At 45.4% G+C, this 23,600-nt stretch overlaps 1 protein-coding gene across 4 annotated transcripts in view; it reads right to left on the bottom strand.

Annotated features, from left to right (window-relative positions):
- RALGAPB (Ral GTPase activating protein non-catalytic subunit beta) overlaps positions 1–8,483 on the bottom strand; it is a 97,978-nt gene extending 89,495 nt beyond the window's left edge. For 2 of the 4 annotated variants that reach the window (XM_039479485.2, XM_039479486.2), the window contains exon 1: positions 8,239–8,482. Coding sequence is in view for 1 of the 4 variants with exons in the window: in XM_074406525.1 (XP_074262626.1) it covers positions 8,328–8,330 (3 nt within the window). In the remaining 3 variants the exon portion in view is untranslated. Of the gene's footprint in view, positions 1–8,238 lie in introns of all 4 variants that reach the window. The other 2 variants (XM_074406521.1, XM_074406525.1) reach the window with 2 other exon arrangements.
- Positions 8,484–23,600: the final 15,117 nt, after the last annotated feature.

The following is a 23,600-nucleotide window of genomic DNA, read 5'->3' as shown; positions in this document are numbered from 1 at the left end:
TGTGATATTTTTTAAAAACTATAGACAAGATACCATGGAATTTCAAAGGAAAAAGACCACCTTTGATTGAAAAATATGCTGAACTGGAAAACAACAGAGTAAGCCCAGGAAGACTACAGATACAGGGCATATGAACTGTGCACTGAAGGAAGGTTTTGACAGGGGTAAGAAAATTGAGGTGATAAGAGTGAGAGTAAAAAGAGGCAGATAAAAAAGAAAAGAAAATACATTTAAAAAAAAAAAGACACTTGCTTCAGGTAGGAAAAAAAAAGCTAGAAACTGAAAACCCAGAGTGAAAGGATAGAATGTTCTATGTAGAAGGTGGTAAGGTTTCAAAGGTAAGCAGTGACCAATTTTGAAGGACTCTAAACGCCAGGATTGAAAATTTGTAATTAATGAGCAAAAATTTAACCTTATCTTATCCGGGCATGGTGGTGCACACCTGTAATCCCAGCTACTCAGGAGGCTGAGGCTCTAGAATCACTTGAACCCAGGAAGTGGAGGTTGCAGTGAGCCAGGGTCACACCACTGCTCTCCAGCCTGAGCAACAGAGCAAGATGCTGTCTCAAAAAAAAAAAAAAAAAAAAAGACAAGAAAAGAAAAGAAGAAAGTTTAACCTTATCAGAGGAATGACACATCAGGAACTAAATTTCCATTCAAGCAATTTGAGGGAAGTGTTTAAGATACACTGAAGGGATAGCAGAAGGGAAAACTCCAATGTGGCTACCAGTAGGCTGGGGTTGAGGGCAATCAGGGAGGTAACTGGGAGGAGGTGGGCACTGTAGTGAGATATGAAGATATAACTGAGGTTAGATGATAAAGGACTTCAACTGCAAAGTTAGGTATCTTGAGTCTCCTCCTCAGTGGACTGTCTACTACCAACCTGAGCTGCTAGCACAGAAATCTCTATCTTCAATGCTCCAGAAGTAAATATGATGGGAAGAAGGGGAAGAAGTCAACAGTGCTCCCCTGCAGATCCCTTAATTTCCTTCACAACTCTATATGTACTCATTTTCTAGGAATTCTCTCTGGAGGTTCTGTGTGCTGGGTAACAGCTTCTGGCTTGTAAGCTCCACCACAAAATAACATGCAAGTTTGGTTTAAATGACAAATTACCCAAATAATCAATACAATGGTGGACACTCTAAGACCACAGCCGGACATTAATTACATTAATTGATTCAACCTCTATTTATTATATGCCTTCTATGCAACAAGCACAGAAAATAAACATCATCCCTGTTCCCAAGGAGCTTCAAGTCTAATTACAGAGAACAATTCTTTAGAACTTTGTAAAGCATATCCAGACATCAGCTATTTCATGAAACAAACATTAAACACCAGCTACATGTCAAATTTGTCCTAGATTTAGAGATATAAATATAAACAAAACACAATGGCTGCCCAAGAGAAAGTTTCATAGTGAGGAAGACAAGAGAAATCAAAGATGACACCATGGTACAGTAGAATTCGATATGGTAATTCATGAGTTATGACAGCAGCTAATACAACAAAAAAACTACTTGAGGCCAGGCATGGTGGTTCATATCTGTAACCCCAGCACTTTGGGAGGCCAAGGCAGGTGGCTCACTTGAGGTCAGGAGTTTGAGACCAGCCTGGCCAACATAGCAAAGCCTCATCTCCGCTAAAAACACAAAAATTAGCCAGGTGCGGAGGTGGGTGCTTATAATCCCAGCTACAGGGTAGGCTGAGGCAGGAGAACTGCTTGAATCAGGAGGTGGAGGTTGCAGTGAGCCAAGATCATGCAATGCACTCCAGCCTGGGCAACAGAGCAAGACTCCATCTCAAAAAAGAAGGAGGGAAGGAAGGGAGGGAGGGAGGGAGGGAGGGAGGGAATCTACTTGAGATCTTGCTTGGGCACAACATACTTTTGCATAATTGACCATTTTCAAAGAGCTTTCACATGTTACTTCATTTTATTCCAACAACAACCTTAGAAGCTTAAGTAAGACAGACGTCACCAACCACTAGGTAAGGAAACAAAGTAAAGCTATGACTTGCTCAGCATCACATCAAGTAACAGCAGAGCTGGGACAAGAAACTCCACCTCTTGCCTCAAAGTCCAATGCTGCTTCCCTTTGTCCAGACTCCATACCTCACCGTATGACCTTGGATAAGTCAACGGGCATTTATCTTTTTGAGACAAGGTCTCACTCTGTTGCCCAGCGTGGGGTGCACAATGGCACAATCTCGGCTCACAGCAGCCTCCGCCTCCCAGACTTAAGTAATCCTCCCACTCAGCCTCCCAAGTCACTGAGATTACAGGTGCATGTCACCATGCTCTGCTAATTTAAAAAAAAAAATTTTATAGAGACGAAGTCTCATTATGCTGCCCAAACTGGCCTCAAACTCCTGAGCTCAAGCAATCCTGCCACCTCGACCTCAAAAAATGTTGGGATTACAGGTGAGTCACTGCACCAGGCCACCTGGCATTTCTTTGTCATAGTTTCCTCATCTATAAAACAGGGAGAATACCAGCAGTGCCTATCTAGAGTGGCCTGGGAGAAGGATCAAATAAAGGAACCTAAGTTGACATACTTTAAAATGTACCAATGGAAGGTATACATTATAAGGCATACCTATTTCTCTTGGGAAAAATAGGGTACAGGGTGCTAAAACATTGAGCAAATAAATGAACTGTGCTGGACTTTACGGTACACAGGTCCACCAAGTTCATCCATATAACCTCAGGACTAATAAAGGCAAAAGGACTATAGTTCATTTTTCTGTTGCAGTCCTACTGACCCCATAAGGCAAACATCAATAAAGCTGGCAAAAAAAGGAATGTATTCGCCTGTGTACCAGATGCTATTAGAGATCCCATCAAACACCTGAATTACAGGAAAGAAAGACAGGTTCTGCCTGCATCTCTCCCCCACTCAAGAAAATGGAAAGCAGTAGTGTTTGCTAATCTAACCAAAGAATATTTGTTTTGTTTTTTCCCCCGAGACGGAGTCTTGCTCTGTCACCTAGGCTGGAATGCCGTGGCACAATCTTGGCTCATTGCAACCTCTGCTGCCGGGATTCAAGCAATTCTCCCCCTTCAGCCTCCTGAGTAGGTGGGATTACAGGCACGTGCCAACACACCTGGCTAATTTTTGTATTTTTAGTAGAGATGGGGTTTCACCATGTTGGCCAGGCTGGTCTTGAACTCCTGACCTCTGGTGATCTGCCCGCCTCAGACTCCCAAAGTGCTGGCATTACAGGCATGAACCAACGTGCCCGGCCCCAAAGAATATTTGAATACCCTGTTTGTCCCCACCAGCACCACCACAGTTCTCATATTTTATGCCTCAGGCCTCCTTTGTCCAATACAGTAGCTATCACCACATGTAACTATTTAAATTTATTTTTTTAAATTTTAATAGTTTTAATTAAAACAGTTTTAAGTTTAAACTATTTGAATCAAACTCCACTTCTTTAGTTTCACTAGTCAGTTTAAGTACTTACGAGTCACATGTGGCCAGTGGCTACCATATCAGAGCAGATAAGATTTAGTTCCATGATTGCATAAAATTCCATCTCACAGAGCTGCTTCAGATACTACACTATTATTTTTATTTCAACTTTGATTAGACTCCTTGAGGAAAGGGGCTGTGTCTTATTTATCTTTTTATCCCCAGTTTATATAGCTAAGTATGTGAAAACACACCAAGTATTCACTATACTGACAGTCCTCAACTTACGATTTTCAACTGTACCAGGGTGTGAAAGCAATATGCTTTCAGTAAAAACTGTACTTTGAATATCCACATAGCCATTCTGTTTTTCACTTTCAGTACAGTATTCAATCAATTACATGAAATATTCAACACTTTATTATAAAATACACTTTGTGCTAGATAATTTTGCCCAACTGTAGGCTAATGTAAATGTTCTGAGCATGTTTAAGGTAGATGAGGCTAAGCTATTCTGTTCAGTAGGTATATTAAACGCATTGAGCTATTATGTTCAACAGCCATGTTAAATGCATTTTTGGCTTATAATCTTTTCAACTTTGATAGGTTTATTGGAAAGTAATCCCATCATAAGTTGAGGAGCCTCTAGATATTTAATTGAGTTTCTCAAACATAAGCAGATCACTCTCTCCACTTTCCTATCCCATACACACACACAGACGTGCAAACACAAAACAACAATACACAAGACAACCTTTCTCATGGGGCAGGGGGCAGGGGAGAAAGGGGACATTGTCAAGGGGAAGGAGGGCTACATTCTAACACTGGAGGTGCTGGAAGCTAACCATGTAGCCTTGGCCAAGTTATTTTCCACATCTATAAAAAGTTAGAATGAAACTCCATGCAGCTTAATTTTAAAACTTAAATCACCTTGCACCAAAGAAAATCAAGTATTCTGCCCAAAAAGTCTTTGCACATGTCAGGAAACACATCTGCTAACACTGACGAGCACCTTGTATTAAACAGAACCCATTTCTAGGTCCCAAGCTATCATGATTAGAGTCACTTTTGTTCTCTGAGCATGTGGAATTTTTCACCTTTACTTTGGGGCTCAACTAAAGACTTAAACTTTCAGGCTTAAAGATTAAGCTTCTTCCATGTGCTAAAGCAAGAACTGGATACTGTGTCCATAATCAGAGACACAAGGACAAGTTTCTTATCTAAATCTAACATAAATTGTCCCATCAGTTGTTATTAGTGAAAACTGAGCAAATAGTACAAAACAGAACAAAGAAAATTTTTATAAAGAATATTTTATAGGCCAGGCACAGTGGCTCATGCCTGTAATCCCAACACTTTGAGAGCCGAGGTGGGCAGAATACTTGAGGTCAGGAGTTCGACATAAGCCTGGCAATGTGGCAAAATCCTCTCTCAACTAAAAATACAAAAAAATTAGCCAGGCATGGTGGCGGGCACCTGTAGTCCCCGCTACTCAGAAGGCTGAGGCAGGAGAATTGCTTGAACCCAGGAGACAGAGGTTGTAGTGAGCAGAGATCATGCCACCGCACTCAAGCCTGGGGGACAGAGCGAGACTCGGTGTGTCTCAGGAAAAAAAAAAAAAAAAAAAAAAAAAAACAACGGAGGCCGGGCGCGGTGGCTCAAGCCTGTAATCCCAGCACTTTGGGAGGCCGAAGCGGGTGGATCACAAGGTCGAGAGATCGAGACCAACCTGGTCAACATGGTGAAACCCCGTCTCTACTAAAAATACAAAAAATTAGCTAGGCATGGTGGCGCGTGCCTATAATCCCAGCTACTCAGGAGGCTGAGGCAGGAGAATTGCCTGAACCCAGGAGGCGGAGGTTGCGGTGAGCCGAGATCGCGCCATTGCACTCCAGACTGGGTAACAAGAGCGAAACTCCGTCTCAAAAAAAAAAAAAAGGAATATTTTATAAAATGTGTTCTTAATTCAGTCTACATACTTTGTCATGTTTAACTGCTATAAAAATCTGTATTGTCCAAAAACCTCTTCATAATGACCTTCACACACATATTCACTAAGATTTGCAAACCCTTAGATGGTTTTAAGACCAGCCAAGAACAAATCCAATCTGAATTATTGGCCTGCCTTCCTTTAAAACTTGTAAATATGGCCGGGCGCATGGCTCAAGCCTGTAATCCCAGCACTTTGGGAGGCCGAGGCGGGTGGATCACGAGGTCAAGAGATCGAGATCATCCTGGTCAACATGGTGAAACCCCGTCTGTACTAAAAATACAAAAAAAGTAGCTGGCCATGGTGGCACATGCCTGTAATCTGAGCTACTCAGGAGGCTGAGGCAGGAGAATTGCCTGAACCCAGGAGGCGGTGGTTGCGGTGAGCCGAGATTGTGCCATTGCACTCCAGCCTGGGTAACAAGAGCGAAACTCTGTCTCAAAAAAAAAAAAAAAAACTTGTAAATATGGCAAACGGACCAATGGCAGTTCAGGCATTCTGCAATAAATATGTGCTACATCTGTCAATTCCTGTGACATCATGATTTTACCCCTCATTAAGTATTTACATCATCTCTCTCAGTGAACAGAATTAACTATTACCAATGGCAATTCCATCTACTTGTACTTCCCAAATACCAACAAGGCAGTGCCATTTAGTGGATGACAATTAAACACTTTTTTGGACAATGAAGTAGGGAACATATGCAAAGGCCTAACAATAGTAAAAAGACTTTCCCTACAGACATGATTGCATCTGTGATAAAATCAGACACTAAAAATCAAGCAATGTTGATTGCACATGGTTAGTCCTACCAAGTGCCTTGGAATTGGTAAGAACTCAGTGTGTGTGTTCAACTGCTGGACAAATGACTGAACATAACTAAAATGTTCATTCCTAAGCAAAAAGAACAAAACTCTGTAAGCTGGAAACTACCAAACATCTTTTACAAAAATGGAAATAGAGAAGAATCTGTTTCCAACATGATCTATCTATAACATAAAGGGACCCAACCATTCCATCAGTAAAAGCTTTGTGAGTCTGTATGTCAAAGCACTGGAAGGAATACAGAGATGAAGAAAACATGGTCCCTGCCCTAAAGCTTCTCATAATCTAGAAGAACGGACAGAATTACAACCCAGAAAAATAACTGGTAAGTTTCACTATGATGTTGCTAAAGAGCAAACTGAAAGGACTCAAGATGGGTGGGGGTCAGGGACAGAGATACCTTGAAGGGAATATTTAAAGCTATGTAGCCAGAGAAAGGAAGAAAAGGGTATGTAGGCCTGGAACGGTTGCTCACATCTCTAATCTCATCACTACAGCGGGCCAAGGTGGGTTCGGGACCCTTCAGCCCAGGAGTTTGAGACCAGCCGGGGCAACATGGAGGAACCCCAACTCTAAAAAATTTAAAAAAAAAAATAATCAAAAATTAGCCAGGCGTGGTGGCACACAGCTGTAGTCCCAGCTACTTGGGAGGCTGAGGTGGGAGGATTGCTTGAGCTCAGGAGGTGGAAGTTGCAGTGAGCCAAGATCATGCCACTGCATTCCAGCCTGAGAAACAGAGCAACATTCTGTATAAAAAAAGAAAAGAAAAGGGTGTGTATATGTATACAGGAGAGAGCAGAAGTGTAGGCGCTGGGATGGAGTGGCCAGAAAGCTCAGAGGATGGTCTAGGCAGATGAATAGCATATGTAAAAACAACCCAGAGGTTAGAGATGCTACACCAGTAAGTACTGTGTATTTAGGAAAATTGCAAACGAACAGTTTTGCGTAAGATGCATATACTTCAAATGTTCCAGATGACTCTGAATCCCTGCAGAGAAAGTTACTTCCCACCCTCAACAGTCTTTCACCAGGTGTAGTGGTCAGCGGACCTAAAGAAAAGATCTCTGCGGTGGAACCTGCATGTTTAACAAGGTCGCAGACAATACTCCTGCACATTTAAGGTGGAGACGCAGAGATGCATTTCGAGATGCAGAATTATCAAATTATATGCGGTTCTCAAACTTTGCTGCATGCTGGAATCACTTGGGCATCTTTAAAAAATACAATGAAGTCTGGCTTTCACCCGCTAGACATTCTGACTGTATTGGTCTGGGATGCCACATGGGCATCAGAAACCTTCAAAAGTTCCCCCAGGTGATTCTACGGTGTAGCAAAGTAGGAGAGCCACTGCCCTAATTGTTAAGCACTTGGAACTCTGGAGTCGGACTGCTTCGGTTCAAATTACTAGCTATGTGACCTTGGGTAATTAAGTCACCCAACAACCCAGGGACTCAGTCGCCTCATCAGTAAAATGGGGACAATAATCCTACCTCACAGGGTTGCTGTGAAGTTAGACGTGGTTAACGTAATGGCCTGGCATGACGCCTGGCGGATAAGAATCGCTTAATGGGGGTCAGCTGTTTACTCTCATTATCAACTCTTCCTCATCAGCGTCACTGTGCAATGGGCACTATCGTCCCCACTGGGCGGCAGCAACTCGCCTACCCTTTCTGCCGGACCAAATTCTTTGCCAGAGTTGTCTCGCTCCGCTCCAGACCCGCCCCCTCCCCCAGGTTGCCAGGAGAGAGCTTGGCACGGCCGGGCCAGCTCCTAAGGATTAGAACCGGTTCACACAGACTCGACAGCAGCCGCCCATTCCAGGGCCGAGATTTCCCCGCCCCCGTGGGTCTCCCAAAAATTTGGAGATGCGCTTCCAAAGGCCGGGTCCCTGGAGCACCCAGGGTCGTGAAACAAGCCTCAGCCGTCCCCAGACCGCCCGGAGAGGAGGAAAGGAAAGGAGAGGGGAGGGTCCGGCCGCGGCGGGGCCGGCTGCCCAGTTACCTGAGGCTACGGGCGGGGCCCGCATCGCTGGGGCGGGCGCCGCCGCCGCCGCCGGCTGCACTCGGCCTTCCGCCTCACGCGACCCGTACCATAGGGCCGGCGCTTTCAGTGCCCTGGCCGGCCGTCCTCAGGCAGTCCGTCGTCCACTGGTCAGCCACTCTCCCAGGGCGCCAAGGGACGACGAAGGCCAGTCGGGCCAGCCGGCTGGGCTGTGCTCAGGCAACTTCCGACTGCCAGGGGCGGCGGCGTCAAATAACTCCCGAGCCAAGTGGGCCACTACGCGTGCGCGGTGCGCCCGATCAGCGCCTTCTGCGGGGCTGAACCGGTGGCGTCAAATAATTCCCGAGACACGGAGCCGGAAGCTGCGCCTGCGCAGCTATCCCAGATAGCCGCGCGGGGCGCATTCCGTCCTCTCTTTCCGGATCAAATGGCGAGGGAGGAGTGAAGTGACGGATGTACCTACCTCATCGCAGCACAGAGGAGGCACTCCACCTGCGTCTTTAGGAATCTTACGGCAATCCACTCTACCTGTTTTCGGTGCAGGCGGAGTAAGGGGCTTCTCTGCAAGATTCTGGCTCCCACCCAGGCTTTAGGAATTTCTCCCATCCCAAAATTACAGCACCCTTTCTCTGAAATGATGTTCTTTACTCGCCGCCCTCTTATTACATGGGCACATCATTAATTATGAACAGTGCTCTATTCCAGGTCTGGCGTGGGTTACAAAGGTGAATGGAACATAAGATTTAGAGCCTCTCATTAAAGAGCTGAATCTGATAGAGATAAGGCAGTAATAATAATAGTAAGAGATACTACTTTGAGCACCTGCAATGCTCCAGACATTTTGTAAACGGTACCACTTTCAATAACTTGCTTTCACTTCGACGAAGAAAATAATTAGTACCACTGGAGAGGTACAGTTTAAGTGCTTTGAGAGTGTAAAGGAGGAAACTTGGACTGAGCGAGAAGAGGAGGGAGGAATGGTGGAATTCTTCACGAAGGACCTGGCCTTGAGGCTGACCTTGGATATTCAGAGAGGAAGGGGTCAGGGTGTTGAGTAGAGGTGAAGACACAGGTATCTGAAAAGCAGAAAGGAGCAAAGAAGATTCTGACTCCTCACCTCAGAAGTCAGTCTCTTCTAACTGAGGTGAGGAATGGGTGATAAGGGAACTAGTATCCTCATAGAAAGGGTAAAATTGAAGAGTGTTTCATCAAGACCACACCTCAGCCCCCAGGAAAATAGCTACAGGAAGGAAGAGGAAAAAGAAAAGTTAAGAATGTGCTAGCATGGGAACAAGGCTATGTCCAGGACACTGTGGATCCAAGCAATACATTTCAGTTCAACACAGTGTGACGAATTATGTAGCAGGCTAACTCAGTATCTATTTCAACCACTCCCTTGCCTTCCTACACTAAAGGATCTGGAAAGCAAAGCGCACAGTTCTCAACCTTCCTTGCTGCTAAGGGTGGCAGTGAGACAAAGTCCTCGCCAATAAGATGTAGGCAGAAGTATCAAAGGAGACCTTCCCTTCCTTCTTCCCTTGGAGAAGTTTGTATCCTTCACTTCTCCCCTGCTTCATGCTTGGAACTATGCGACACCTGGCACACAGCAGCCTAGGGGTCGTGAGGAGGACTGTGCTAAGGAAGGTGGAGCAGAAAGACAGGAGCCTGCTTGTTTAGGTCATACTCAAGCAGCTACACAAACCCTGTACTACCTTCCTGTTTTATGGGGGTGAGGAATCTTATGTATACCAGAGTTTGTTGAATTTTCTGTTATTTGCAACCAGATGCATTCTAACACAATTAATACTGAACACCTGTCACAGACAGGGAGCGGTGACTAATTGGAAGAACAACAGGTGATGGGAATTAGAAAAGTGACAGGCACAGAGGATGGGAAAGCTGTCCAAAAGCTCTTGGGGAGATGACGAAACATACAGCTATCACCCTCCTAGGGGTTTTATTTCATTCCTGAAATTCTGCTTCTAGGAGGAAAGCTGTTAAATTTTTTCCATTAATTAAAACGGGCAAAATTCTGTTCAATTCCAACCTAAGGCACCTAAATATTTTTAATAGAAAAAAATATATTGATTCAACAGAAAAATATACAAGCAATAAGTAACTTTGCTTAAAATATGGCTTTTACATAAAATGTAAGACATTAGGACTTATTACACTGGCCAGAAAGACAAGATTTAATATTAGGTGCAAGTTGGTGGAGGAGAGATGCAAGTGCGTCATTCTTTAAAAGATGGTTTGTTTTTTAAGAGACAGGGCCTTGCTGTGTTGCCCAGGCTGGCTTCAAACTCCTGGGCCCAAGCCATCCACCTGCCTCAGCCTCCCAAGTAGCTGGAACTAAAGGCACACATCACTGTGCCTGGCATAAATGATACGTTTTTTCTGCGCTCTTTGCTAATTTTTAAAATCTTTTGAGGGCTTCACTTAAACCAACATAAAAATAAAACACACATACACACATATACCTTAAGGGAAAATTAAAGACTAAACATTAGAACACTTTAAAACATATAAGAAAAGCACGCATGTACAATAAACTTAAGAGACACATGAGATGCAAGACAGTAAAACATTTGGGATTCTCCATAGTGCACAATTCAAATTTGTTCCACAGCATGATCTCTGACTAGAAACATTAACTAAATTGGAGAATGTCTTCATCTCAAACCGTAATGTCAAAATATCACTTTGTATAGTGTCTTTGGAAAGGCACAGCATTGGAAAAAGGAGCAGCAGCAGTATAAGCTTTCGTGACAGACTTTTTTCCCAAAGATGACTACACCAGTCTGTTTTGTTTTGTTTACATTGAAAGCATCAACCTGGGAGATGCCACACCAATCTATATGATCCATCCCATGCTTCTCCTTACAAAGTAACTGACGCTTCTCTTACTGAGAAGTGGGATCAATATTCCTTCTCCTTGATTCCGGCTGAGCCTGTGAGCATTCCAACCAATAGGGCCAAAGTGATGCTATGTGATTGCTGAGGCTAGGTCATAAAGAAGACACAGCTTCTACCAGGCTTACTCCCTATTACAATGCTCACTCTTGGACCCCAGCCACCATGCTGGGAGAAAGCCCAAGCCACATAAAGAAAACATGAAGAGATGTTCCAACTACCAGCCCTAGCTAAGGCTCTGCTGACAGTCAGCATCAATAGCCAGACAAACAACTGAGGAAGGATTGCAGCCCCAGCTTCAAGCCTCCACCCTCACCAAGCTAAGCAGGGACAAACTAACCCTATTGAGAGCAGACCGTAAGAGATGTAGATCCATGAAAAATATTTTAAAAAAAAGAAAAAAGAGACTGAGCAGAGTGACTCATGCATATAATCCCAGCACTTTGGGAGGTCAAGGCAGGTGGAACACCTGAGGTCAGGAGTTTGAGACCAGCCTGACCAACATGGAGAAACCCTGTCTCTGCTAAAAATACAAAATTAGCTGGGCATGGTGGCGCGTGCCTGTAATCCCAGCTATTCGGGAGGCTGAGGCAGGAGAATCGCTTGAACCTGAGAGGCGGAAGTTGCAGTGAGCCAAGATTGCACCATTGCACTTCAGCCTGGGCAACAACTCCATCTCAGAGAGAGAGAGAGAGAAAAAGAGAGAGAGAGAGAGAGAGAGAGAGAGAGAGAGAGAGAGAGATCCATATAGCAGATTCATGAATAAAATAAATATTGTCATTTACCCCAACCAAGTTTTGGGGTAAATTGTATACAGTCACAGTAATTGGAACACTTTTCAAGAACTGTAACTGAGAAAAGTTTCTAACTGAACAGCTGTATGTGAAATATATCTATAGCCAATTTTTTTCTTGTTTTATTTTTCCTTCTTTTTTAATTGTGCAGTGCCAGCTTGGGGTAGAAACACTTGGTCAGACCCATTGCTGTTTCTCCTGAACCTAACACCATACTGGCATGGTGTAAGTGCTCAGTGAACATATGTTAGATGAATGGATGGATGGAGGAAGGGTGGGAGGGAAGGAGGGATGGATGGATGGGTGGGTGGATGGATGGATGGAGGGAGGGAGGGATGGATGGATGGATGAGGGGATGGATAGAAGCTTCTTTGAGTCAGTGCTGAACCCACCTTCTTGCTCCTACTGTTAAGTCTTAGTAAACAGTATGCAGCAGATGGTAGTAAACCATTAGATTCAGGAAAATGGGGTCCCTTGTGCCAGACCCTGTGCCTTAAAAGGGTCCTGCACTTTGGGCTGTATTCCTCAAAAGTTTTCAAGTGCCCTTCTGGGACTAGCAATGCCATTTAGGAAGGGTGTCTCCATCGAGATCAGGTCCCATGGAAGTCTTGTTGACCACAATTTTCCACCTTGAAATGTTCTGAGTCTCTCTCCAGTGGTTGGGACTGGCTAGGGTGAGTGGTGCCATCTAAGCAGGGCAACTGAGTCCATTCCCTGTGGGTCCCATTTGCCATTTCTCCTCTTCAGGGTGCCCTCCAACCCTCTCCCTTACTCCTACCCATCTCTCACACATATGTAGGGTGGACCATATGCCCTGAGGAGCTCCAGGACTCATGTTTGTGGAGTCATCATGGCCAGGTCTGGTTCTAAGAGCAGCCTTACAAGCAGCTCACGCCTGCTGGCTGGCCTAGAATTTCTTTCACCAGATTATATGAGATTAGGCTGTGAAAAATGGTGTTGACATGCTGATTTGGGGTAACTCTCACTCACGTTGGACACAGCATGAGTTCAAGGCTCTGGGCTCTGTGAATGCTTGCTCTTGAGCTGCCTGAGTGGGTATATGCTTTGGCTTGTACCTCTGTCTTCAGACCAGAGTGCTACCTCTGGCTTAGCACAGCCAAGGTGATCTTGGGGAGGGGGGTACATGTGGCAGGCATCCTTTACCTGTGCACTCCTTCCCCAGCGGGTTCCAGGGCAGTCACCTCACCACTTTGGCAGACTCCGGATCCCCTGTCAGTCTGTCCTCCTGGATTGGCTGTGCCTGTCTCCTCTGTCTTAGTCTGCTCAGGCTGCTATAACAAAATACTACAGCCTGGGTGGTCTAAACAATGGACATTTATTTCTCACAGTTCTGGAGACTGCGAGGTCCACGATCAAGGTGCTGATCTTTTTGGTTCCCGGTGGGGGTCCTTTTCCCCTCTTGCCTTCTTGTTATGTCCTCTCGTGCTGGAGAGAGGAAGCTTTGGTGTCTCTTCTGCTTCTTATAAAGGCATTAAACCCAGCCAGGCTCAGTGGCTTACGCCTGTAATCACAGCACTTTGGGAGGCCAAGGCAAGAGGATCACTTGAGGTCAGGAGTTTGAGACCAGCCTGCCAACAGGTGAAACCCTGTCGCTACTAAAAAATAAAAAAATTAGCCAGGCATGGGGGTGCACACCTGTAATCCCAGCTACTCAGGAGGCTGAGACAGGAAAATCACTTGAACCCAGGAGGCGGAGGTTGCAGGGAGCCCAGATTGTGCCATTGTACTCCAGCCTGGGTGATAAAGCAAGACTCCATCTCACAAAATAAATAAATAGGCCAGCATGATGGCTCACGCCTGTAATCTCAGCACTTTGGGAGGCCGAGGCAGGTGGATCACAAAGTCAGCAATTCAAGACCGGCCTGGCCAATATGGTGAAACCCCCTCTCTACTAAAAGTACAAAAATTAGCCGGGCATGATGGCAGGTGCCTGTAATCCCAGCTACTCAGGAGGCTGAGGCAGAGAATTGCTTGAACCTAGGGAGGCTGCAGTGAGCCAAGATTGTGCCACTCACTCCAGCCTGGGCGACAGATTGAGACTCTCTCTCAAAATAAATAAATAAATAAATAAACCCATCATGGGGGTTCCACCCTCATGACCTTATCTAAACCTAATTACCTCCAAAGCCCCACCTCCTAATACCATTATAATTGGGGGTTAGGGCTTCAACATATGAATTTGGGGCCGGTAGGTGGGAGGGAACACATATTCAGTTAATAACATCCACCAAAGATTTCTGAGATGTTGCTCCCCAACACCAACATACACTTCCTATTGATGTACTTCCATGCCTCCCATTGATGTGGTGACATTATTCTCTCATTGGTCTTAAGCCATGGAGAACAAGAGATGGAAGTATCTTGCTTAAATGAGCTTCCTCTTCTCACTCTGCTCACAGGCCCCTTGCTGTGCTCCCTGCTAATGGTGGCATGTGGAAGGCAGGGTGCAGTCATCATTGAAAGCAACCACATTATAGGAATGCAGTGATTTGGGCCTAAAAAAGTCAAGACGTGGTTGGAAGAGACATTGTCCTACATTGAAGAAACAAAATTCCAGCTGGGTGCAATGGCTCATGCCTGTAATCCCAGCACTTCGGGAGGCTGAGGAGGGCAGATCACCTGAGGTCAGGAGATAGAGATCATCCTGGCTAACACAGTGAAACCCCATCTCTACTAAAAATATAAAAAATTAGCCAGGTGTAATGGCATGTGCCTGTCCCAGCTACTCAGGTGGCTGAGGCAGGAGAATCGCTTGAACCTGGGAGGCAGAGGCTGCAGTGAGCTGAAGAGGTCGTACCACTGCACTTCAGCCTGGGTGACAGAGTGAGACTCTGTCTCAAAAAAAAAAAAAAAAAAAAGAGAGAAAGAAAGAAAAAGAAAAGAAAAAAATTCCCAATGGTAAATTTAACATGACCAGAAAATAAATTATTCACATTTTCCTGCATACTCTGGGCAACATCTGTATTTGTAGTTCTCATCAGTAAGGTACAGTAACTATCTCTGAGAACAAGTCAGCCACCCATGGATGATACAGCATCATACATAATGATATATCCAGCATTAAATAAATGTATTGGGGAACTACAAAACCAAGATCTTCAATAGTAACAGGTTCCAAATAATATACCTTTTTTTTGTGATGAGAATATAAGAGTAAGCAGGAATGGCACATTTTACATTAAAAAAAAAAAAAAAAAAAAAAAAAAAAAAAAAAAAAAAAAAAAAAAAACCAAAACAAAAACGGTGAAGAGATGGTTCCTGGACTGGAACAGAAAGAGGCAGGGGCCATGCCAAAAATCTGTGTCCCAGGCCTTGCCCACTCTAGGACTGCCTTGGCTGCTGTCCTGTGCTTCCCCCTAGAGCCTCCTCAAGTGCCTTTGAGCCCACTTCCTCCACTCTTGAAAACACCATTTTCCAGGTGTTTTCCAGTCCTAATTGTCAGCCCCAGCCCTCACTGGGCCTTCACTCATACCCCAGAACACCCCCTCCAATTAAAAAAAAAAAGCTCAATTTACACACACATACTTCTCCTTCTTGGAGGGAGTGTGCCTGCTGTTTTATTTTTAATGGCAGGAAATACATTTAGGGACCAAAAAATAAGGGCAAGCCACTGATAATGGATTGTTGTCTGAATACTGTGTGCAGAGGCTATCATAACATGTTTATTTTGAGAACTCAGCATGCCACTCTGTTTGCTGGGATCCCTCATTAGGTAGGCCAGTGTCACAGATGGGAAAGTCAACCTGGATAAGCAAAATACCCGCAGTGCCTCATCCAACGGCCAAACCCTCAGTGGAATTCCATAATAACTGGCCATTTGGGGCAAATTAAGGAAAAGACTCAGGCTTTTTGCCAGAATGCGTTGGTGACAGAAACCTAACTTAAGCTAAAAAGAAATAAATAAAGAGTAATATAGATTGGAAACCTTACATAATCAAATGAGGGGGAGGGCAGAGATCAAGTCAGACTTGCAAGACAACACCAGGGACTGGAATTCCACTGGGACTCCCTATCCTGTGTTTCTCTCCATCTGCGGACTTCTGATTTCACACTCACTCAGCTTTCTTGCATATGTGAGGAATGTGTTCCAGGTTTACCTCAGGACAAATCTCCATCCATCTTCGCTGTATTTTTGTATTTTTAGTAAACGTGTTTTTCACCATGTTACCCCGGATGGTCTCAATCTCCTGACCTCGTAATCCACCCACCTCGGCCTCCCAAAATGCTGGGATTACAGGTGTGAGCCACCAAGCCCTGCTGATGTTTGATTTTTTAAGATGGAGTCTTGCTCTGTCACCCAGGCTGGAGTGCAGTGGCTCAATCTCACTCAGCTCACTGCAACCTCTGCTTCCCGGGTTCAAGCAATTCTCCTGCCTCAGCCTCCCAAGTAGTGGGGATTGCAGGCGTGTGCCATCATGCCTAATTTTTGTATTTTTAGTAGAGATGGTGTTTCACCAGGGTGGTCTCAAACTCCTGACCTCAAGTGGTCCACCCACCTTGGCCTCCCAAATTGCTGAGATTACAGGCGTGAGCCACCACACCCTGCAATGAGCAGCTTTATTTTTAAAAATGAACCTTTTATTTTGGAATAATTTTAGATTTACAGAAAAATTTAAAACCTGGTACATAGAGTTTCCATATCCCCTTCACCCAGCTTCCCCTAATATTAGCATCTTATGTGACCATGATACATTTGTCAAAACTAAGGAATTAACACTGGTACATTAGCATTAAGCCTATCTGGATTTTGCCAGTTTCCCACTGATGTCCATTTTCTCTGCCAAACAGATTGGTATGTTACATATAGTTATGTCTCCTTAATCTCCTCCATCTGGAATGCTTTCTCAGTCTTTCTTTGTTTTCCATGACCTTGACAGTTTTAAAGTGTTGGTAAGATATTTTGTAGACTGTCTCTCAATTTCTCATATGTTAGCTATAAGCTCCTTCATTTGCCTTGTTCAGACCAGAATGCCCATCTGAGAGCAAGGCCCAGCACATAGTGATTGTCCCATAAGTATCTGGAGTGTGAATTCATATAACTCATTATCTATATACATTTTTTTTTTTTTGAGTGATCTCAGCTCACTGCAACCTCCACCTCCTCGGTTCAAGTCATTCTCCTGCCTCAGCCTCCCGAGTAGCTGGGGCTACAGGCATGCGCCACCACGGCCAGCTAATTTTTCTATTTTTAGTAGAGATGGGGTTTCATCATGTTGACCAGGCTGGTCTCAAGCTCCTGACCTCATAATCTGCCCGCCTCTGCCTCCCAAAGTGCTAGGATTATAGGTGTGAGCCACTGCGCCCAGACTATCTACAGATTTTTATGCAATCCTCTTGAGGGCAACAACTTTCTTGCTCATCATGGCATACCTATTCCCAGTACAGTGCCTAATCAGTATTTTTTGGATGGACCAATGAGCCTTCTTTCTGTCCAGCTCTCCATTCTCCTAGCTCAGTTCTGCCATGGAATCTCCCACTCACTGTGTCACTGGGGCTCTGGTGCCAGGCAACAATTTCCTGGTAGGGTCATGGCTCTTTTTGATGCTAATCCTGGGTCTTGGGCCACGTTGGTGATACCCTTCTCAAGTTTCCTCAAGTTCTGGAGGCCTGGGATGACTCCTGCTACAGACACAACAGTAATGGGAAGACTATTTGATATTTTGGTGTTGGCTAAAATGTGGCTATTGTCCCTCTATGTGTCAGGTTCATGGAATTCAATCCACAAAACTACTGATTTAGATGGGGACTATTTCAGAAAGCCTGAATACTAGGCAATAATTTGAAGCAGATGGAACAAATAGTAAAATATCCTAATTTCCAGTTTTCCAGTACAAACAAGCATCTGACAAGCTTGATATGCTTATGCTATTTATGAAATCACCCTGAAACATTTTTCACTATTTAATATACCAGGAAATGGAAAACTAGCTAAGCCCCTCATTAGGTGTGAGACAGGTCTCTCCGTTTTTTTTTTTTTTTTTTTTTTGAGACTTGGTTTCCTTATTTGTAAAAATGGAAGATAATTAAATCTACCTCACTGGGTTGTTGAGAAGATTAAGTGAGGTAATTATATATACAGGCTTAATACAGTGCATGGCATTTAATAGAAGTTCAATCAATGTAGCAGTGATTAACACCAACCCCGCTGGGATGTCTGCAAATTAGCAAACAATAAAGAAGAAAGTATTTGTAGTGCTTTAATAGATGAACCTGTCATAATGACATTTTATATTTGTTCTTCTTTTTAACTATCAATAAGCTATACGTGCTCATCAAATAAAAACAGCAGATATTTGTCGAGCACTCAGTGCAAGGCATTTACTGTGTTATGCATTTAACATGCATCATCTTATTTAATCATGGCTATTTGGGGTAACATCTCTTTTGATGGTCAAATTAGAGAGCTGGAAACTGAGTTCAGGGAGGCAACATAATGTGCTCCAGGCCCCATAGCAATTAAGCGACCACATCAGGTTTTTGTGGTTTTTTTGCTTGTTTGTTTTGTTTTGTTTTTTGAGACAGGGTCTCACCGTCGCCCGGGCTGGTAGCTGGGACTATAGGCACATGCCATCACGCCCAGCTAATTTTTTGTATTTTTTATAGAGATGGGTTTCACCATGTTGCCTAGGCTGGTCTCAAACTCCTGGGCTCAAGCAACAACCCCCTATCTCAGCCTCCCAGTGTGGGGATTACAGGTGTGGGTCATCATGTGAGTCTTTTTTTTTTCTTTAAGAGACAGGGTCTTGCTCTGTTGCCCAGACTGGAGTACAGTGGCATGATCATAGCTCACTGGAGCCTCGAACTGGGCTCAAGGAATCCTCCCTCCTCAGCCTCCAAAGTAGCTGGGACTACATGCATATGCCAATGTGCCCAGCTAATTTTTAAACATTTTTTATGGCCAGGGGCGGTGGCTCATACCTGTAATCCCAGCACTTTGGGGGGCCAAGGCAGGCAGATCACCTGAAGTCAGGAATTCAAGACCAGCCTGACCAACATGGTGAAACCCTGTCTCTAAAAAAAAAAAAAAGAAAAAGAATTTTTAAAAAAAATTTTTTTAGAGACAGGATCTCACTATACTGCCCAGGTTGGTCTCAAACTCCTGGACTCAAGTGATCCTTTCACCTCAGCCTACTGGGTAGCTGGGATTCCAAGTATGAGCCACCTTGCCAGCCACATCAGATTCTTAATGACTTCACCAGGCCCACCCGTCATCAGTTGTGGCCACAGAGGCAGAGGGGTCTGCATGAGTCATTCCTGTGCACACTATTGAGGCATCTGCTGGCCTCATTCCTCATCCCTAAATGTCGACTGAGCACATTCCATCCCTCAGACATTATGTTGGTATGCTTTTTCACTATAATGAGAAAAGGCTCATTTTGCTCCCTTTAGTAATGGGCACAGTAGCAGTGAATGTAAGGTCTTTCAAAAAAAAAAGAGGCCATGTGTAGTGGTTCATACCTGTAATCCCACCACTTTGGGAGGCCAATTTGGGAGGATCAGTTGAGACCAGGATTTTGAGACCAGCCTGGGAAACACTGCAAGACCCCATCTCTGCAATAAATACAAAAACTAGCCTGGCCTGATGGTGCCAGTACTCAGGCGGCTGAGGCAGGAGGATTGCTTGAGCCCAAGAAGTTGAGGCTGTAGTGAGCCCAGATTGCACCACTGCACTCCAGACTGGGGATAGAGTGAAACCTGTCTTAAAATACATAAATAAATAATTAAAAATAGCCTGCCCATTGTGGCTTATGCCTTTAATCCCAGACTCTGGGAGGCAGAGGTGGGAGGATCACTCGAAGTCAGGAGTTTGAGGCCAGCCTGGCCAACATGGTGAAACCCCATCTCTACTAAAATTACAAAAATTAGCTGGGTGTGGTGGTGCATGCCTATAATCCCAGCTCCTTGGGAGGCCAAGGCAGAGGAATCACTTGAACTCAGGAGGCAGAGGTTGCAGTGAGCCAAGATCATGCCACCAAAGTTCTGCTACCGTCTCAAAAAATAAATTAAAAAAAAATTTTCTTAAAAGGAAGAGGAAGGCCAGGCGTGGTGGGTCACACCTGTAATCCCAGCGCATTGGGAGGCCAAGGCGTGTGGATCACCTGCGGTCGAGAGTTCGAGGCCAGCCTGACCAACATGGTGAAGCCCTGCCTCCACTAAAAATACAAAATTAGCCATGCAAGGTGGCGCATGCCTATAATGCCAGCTATTTGGGAGACTGAGGCAGAAGAATTGCTTGAGCCTGGGAGGCAGAGGTTGCGGTGAGCTGAGGTCACGCCATTGCACTCCAGCCCGGGCAGCAAGAGCAAAACTCCACCTCAAAAAAAACAAAAAAGGAAGAGGAATCTTGGTCACATGGCCACACCTTACAAAAATTCAGGAAAAACTGAACACCCGAGCCTCATGGCAAGTCAGAATACTGCTCACAGTCATGCCTGGAGGAGCAGGAATGTGGTTTGGAAACTGGAATATCATTCTCCACCTATGAGTTCTAGAAACAGATCTCTCACTTGCAACAGCGGCTCGATGTTCTGTGCTCCTAGGCGCTGCTGTTAAGGCTTAATTGCTCTGTCTCTTCCTGTTTCTGCAACCAATTTACTCAGTCTCTTGACATGCAGAACTCTCCCACAAGGAAAACTGCAGGGCTGGGTGATCACTGCTATGGGTCCTGAACCAAGGTGATGAGTTAGGCCTCTCAAGCTGTCCTTGGGTGACTGAGCTTCCCTAGACCACTGAGCTGTGTTTGGAGGTGTGGGGGAAAGCAAGCTGACAGGTGCTGACCCTGGCCTCTAGACACACCCAGCCAGGTGCTGACTAGTTAATCCTGGCTTGATTCAGCTGCCACCCTCACAACAGGGTGAGACGTTCATGTGAGACGTTCATAATTAGAAGCAGCATTGTTCTGGGAGAACAACAGATGCCTGTTGTCTCCCCACTTCACTGGGCCTGGTATCCAAGGGAAAAGCTTCTACTGTCCATGGTCCCTGTGGTGATGCCACTCCCTCTGCTGGTCCCCAAACATCCTGTTTCCCCACTTTATGACCTTTTTCCTTAACGTTTCTCAAGCATTCTGCCTATTTTAGTACCTTGTTTTGTTTATGATTTGTCCTTGTCCTCTAAAATGTAAGCACAAAGCAGGGATTTGCTTTTTGCCTGTTTTGTTTAGCAGTTCCTGAATTGTGCCTGCATAGAACTGATACTTGATATGAATGGAAGGAGGGGCGGGGAATCCAGTCTGGGTGGAGGTTCCGCAGGCAAAGGTTTCCTGAAAGAAGTGACCCAGGCTGAGTCAGCCGAGCCTGAAGCAGAGGATGCATTCCAGGCACACGAGCCAGGAAAAGAACATGTTTAGGAGCCTTAAGCAGAAGGGTGGCTGAGGCTTGGGGTGCTTGTGTGAGAAAAGGGTGGACAGGAAGGCCACGGGCAGAGTGAGGAGAGCCTCGCGTGACTGTCTGGAGAATGGGAAGTCTAGGCTAGAGGCTGAAGGCAGGGTCGGGTGAGGGTGGCAGAGGGCAGAAGGACCTAAGAGGCTGGGCCAGCGATGAGGACCACTTTCAATTAGAAAGGAAGTTCCGAAGAGCGAGAAGAGCTGTCCTTATCAGCACTTCCTGTGTGCCAAGTGCTATGCTAAGAGCTTCTAACCCAGAAGTTCACCGACCTTCACATCCAGCCTGCAACCACTAGATGCATGAGAACAGGGTAATAAATGAGGGAACCCTCCACAAATCAACCAGTCTGGCTTAGTAAGGAAATTTTTATCCCAAGGGGCCAGGCCACAGGAAGTGGATATCTCTATAGCTGACACTTTCTTCCCCCAGTGTGGCAATCTCGCCTCTCTCCTTGTTTCTCAGTACTCTATCACCGTCACCTCCTACAGAACAAACTAAACAGGCGTAAGAGACCCCTGGGTTGCAGGATTGATGTAGTGGGTCAAGAAGACCATGAGAGAGAGAGAGAAAGAGAGGTGAGAAATTAAAGAAGGGAGTCGGGTGTAGACACTGCTCCTATTAGCTGACAGGAACCTGCTTAGCAGTGAGAGGGTCAGTCAGTTTGCTAAGACAGGTCTACCAACTCAAGGCACCAACCAGTGTAAAACTTCACTAAAAATAGTGGACTCAGAAAAGGGGAGAACTTTGGCCCCCTTTCCTTTGTGGGGGAATGTGGTCATTTCTCACTAAAGGACAAGGGCCACAGTTGAATAAAACTGGCCAGAGAGGGGCTGAGACAGGTGGGGGGGAATCTTCAAGAGAGAAATGGGAGGTGTCAGGTGGTCCTTGGGTAGGAATTAAGGAGAAGGGCAATGCAGAAATAAGGCCCTCGCCAGAAACGGCTGGCAGAGTGGACTCGTCAGCTCCCCAGAGTGTCTCCTGCTGGCAGAGGTCATCAGAGGTGCCTGACAACCTGGTTTCCCTCAACTCTAGTCAGTGATTTTTCATTTCTTTTTTTTTTTTTTTTTGAGAGAGTCTTACTCTGCTGCCCAGGCTGGAGTGCAGTGGTGCAATCTCTGCTCACTGCAACCTCAGCCTCCTGGGTTCAAGCAATTCTCCTGCTTCAGCCTCCTGAGTAGCTGAGATTATAGGCACCTGCCACCATACCCCACTAATTCTTGTATTTAGTAGAGATGGGGTTTCACGATGTTGGCCAGGCTGGTCTCGAATTCCTGACCTCAAGTGATTCGCCTGCCTCAGCCTCCTAAAGTGCTGGGATTACAGGCGTGAGCCACCATGCCCAGCTTGGTCACAGTGATTTCTATTTCTTTTTTTTTTTTTTTTGAGACGGAGTTTCGCTCTTGTTACCCAGGCTGGAGTGCAATGGCGAGATCTCGGCTCACCACAACCTCCGCCTCCTGGGTTCAAGCAATTCTCCTGCCTCAGCCTCCTGAGTAGCTGGGATTACAGGCACGTGCCACCATGCCCAGCTAATTTTTTGTATTTTTAGTAGAGACGGGGTTTCACCATGTTGACCAAGATGGTCTTGATCTCTTGACCTCGTGATCCACCCGCCTCGGCCTCCCAAAGTGCTGGGATTACAGGCGTGAGCCACCACGCCCGGCCCAGTGATTTCTATTTCAATTGAAGCAGTGGGACCAACTGACTCCAACTTTTTACCATGGCCTTTGGGAGCGTTCCTGTGTGTGAAATACTCCTGAAAAATGAGGAAAGAGTAACATGTGCAGGTGGTGATATACATGCACACTGGGCACATCACTGCGATCTTTGCGACCAAGATAATCTCCAAAGACCAAACCTAACTCATGCTAACAGAAGCCCCAACAGTTGGCATTGCCTGCCACCCACCCCCCATCCCCAGCTCTCCAAAGGCAGCTGTTCCTCATACACTCCACTGTCTCCTCTGCTCAAAACCGACTCCTAAATCCATTCACCTGCAATCCACCAGCTGAACTCAGGGAACTTGCATTTCTCAAGGACTCCAGCCCCTGCCTCCATCTCTAAGTCACTCCATCATAGTTTCTCTCCCAAAGACCTGGCTCAAATGTCCCCTTTTGCTCCTAAACCTGAATCCACCCACCCCCAGATGCACTTCGGATTATGGTTCAACCCCAGTTGAACATTCCCTAGGTGTGTATTAAGGGGAAAAACTCAATGAGTGAGAACCAGAAGACTTGCCCTTGTGACC

Source organism: Saimiri boliviensis, chromosome 9, assembly GCF_048565385.1.
Source record: "Saimiri boliviensis isolate mSaiBol1 chromosome 9, mSaiBol1.pri, whole genome shotgun sequence".
Classification (NCBI taxonomy): Eukaryota; Metazoa; Chordata; class Mammalia; order Primates; family Cebidae; genus Saimiri; species Saimiri boliviensis.
This window is presented reverse-complemented; position numbering and strand designations above follow the sequence as displayed.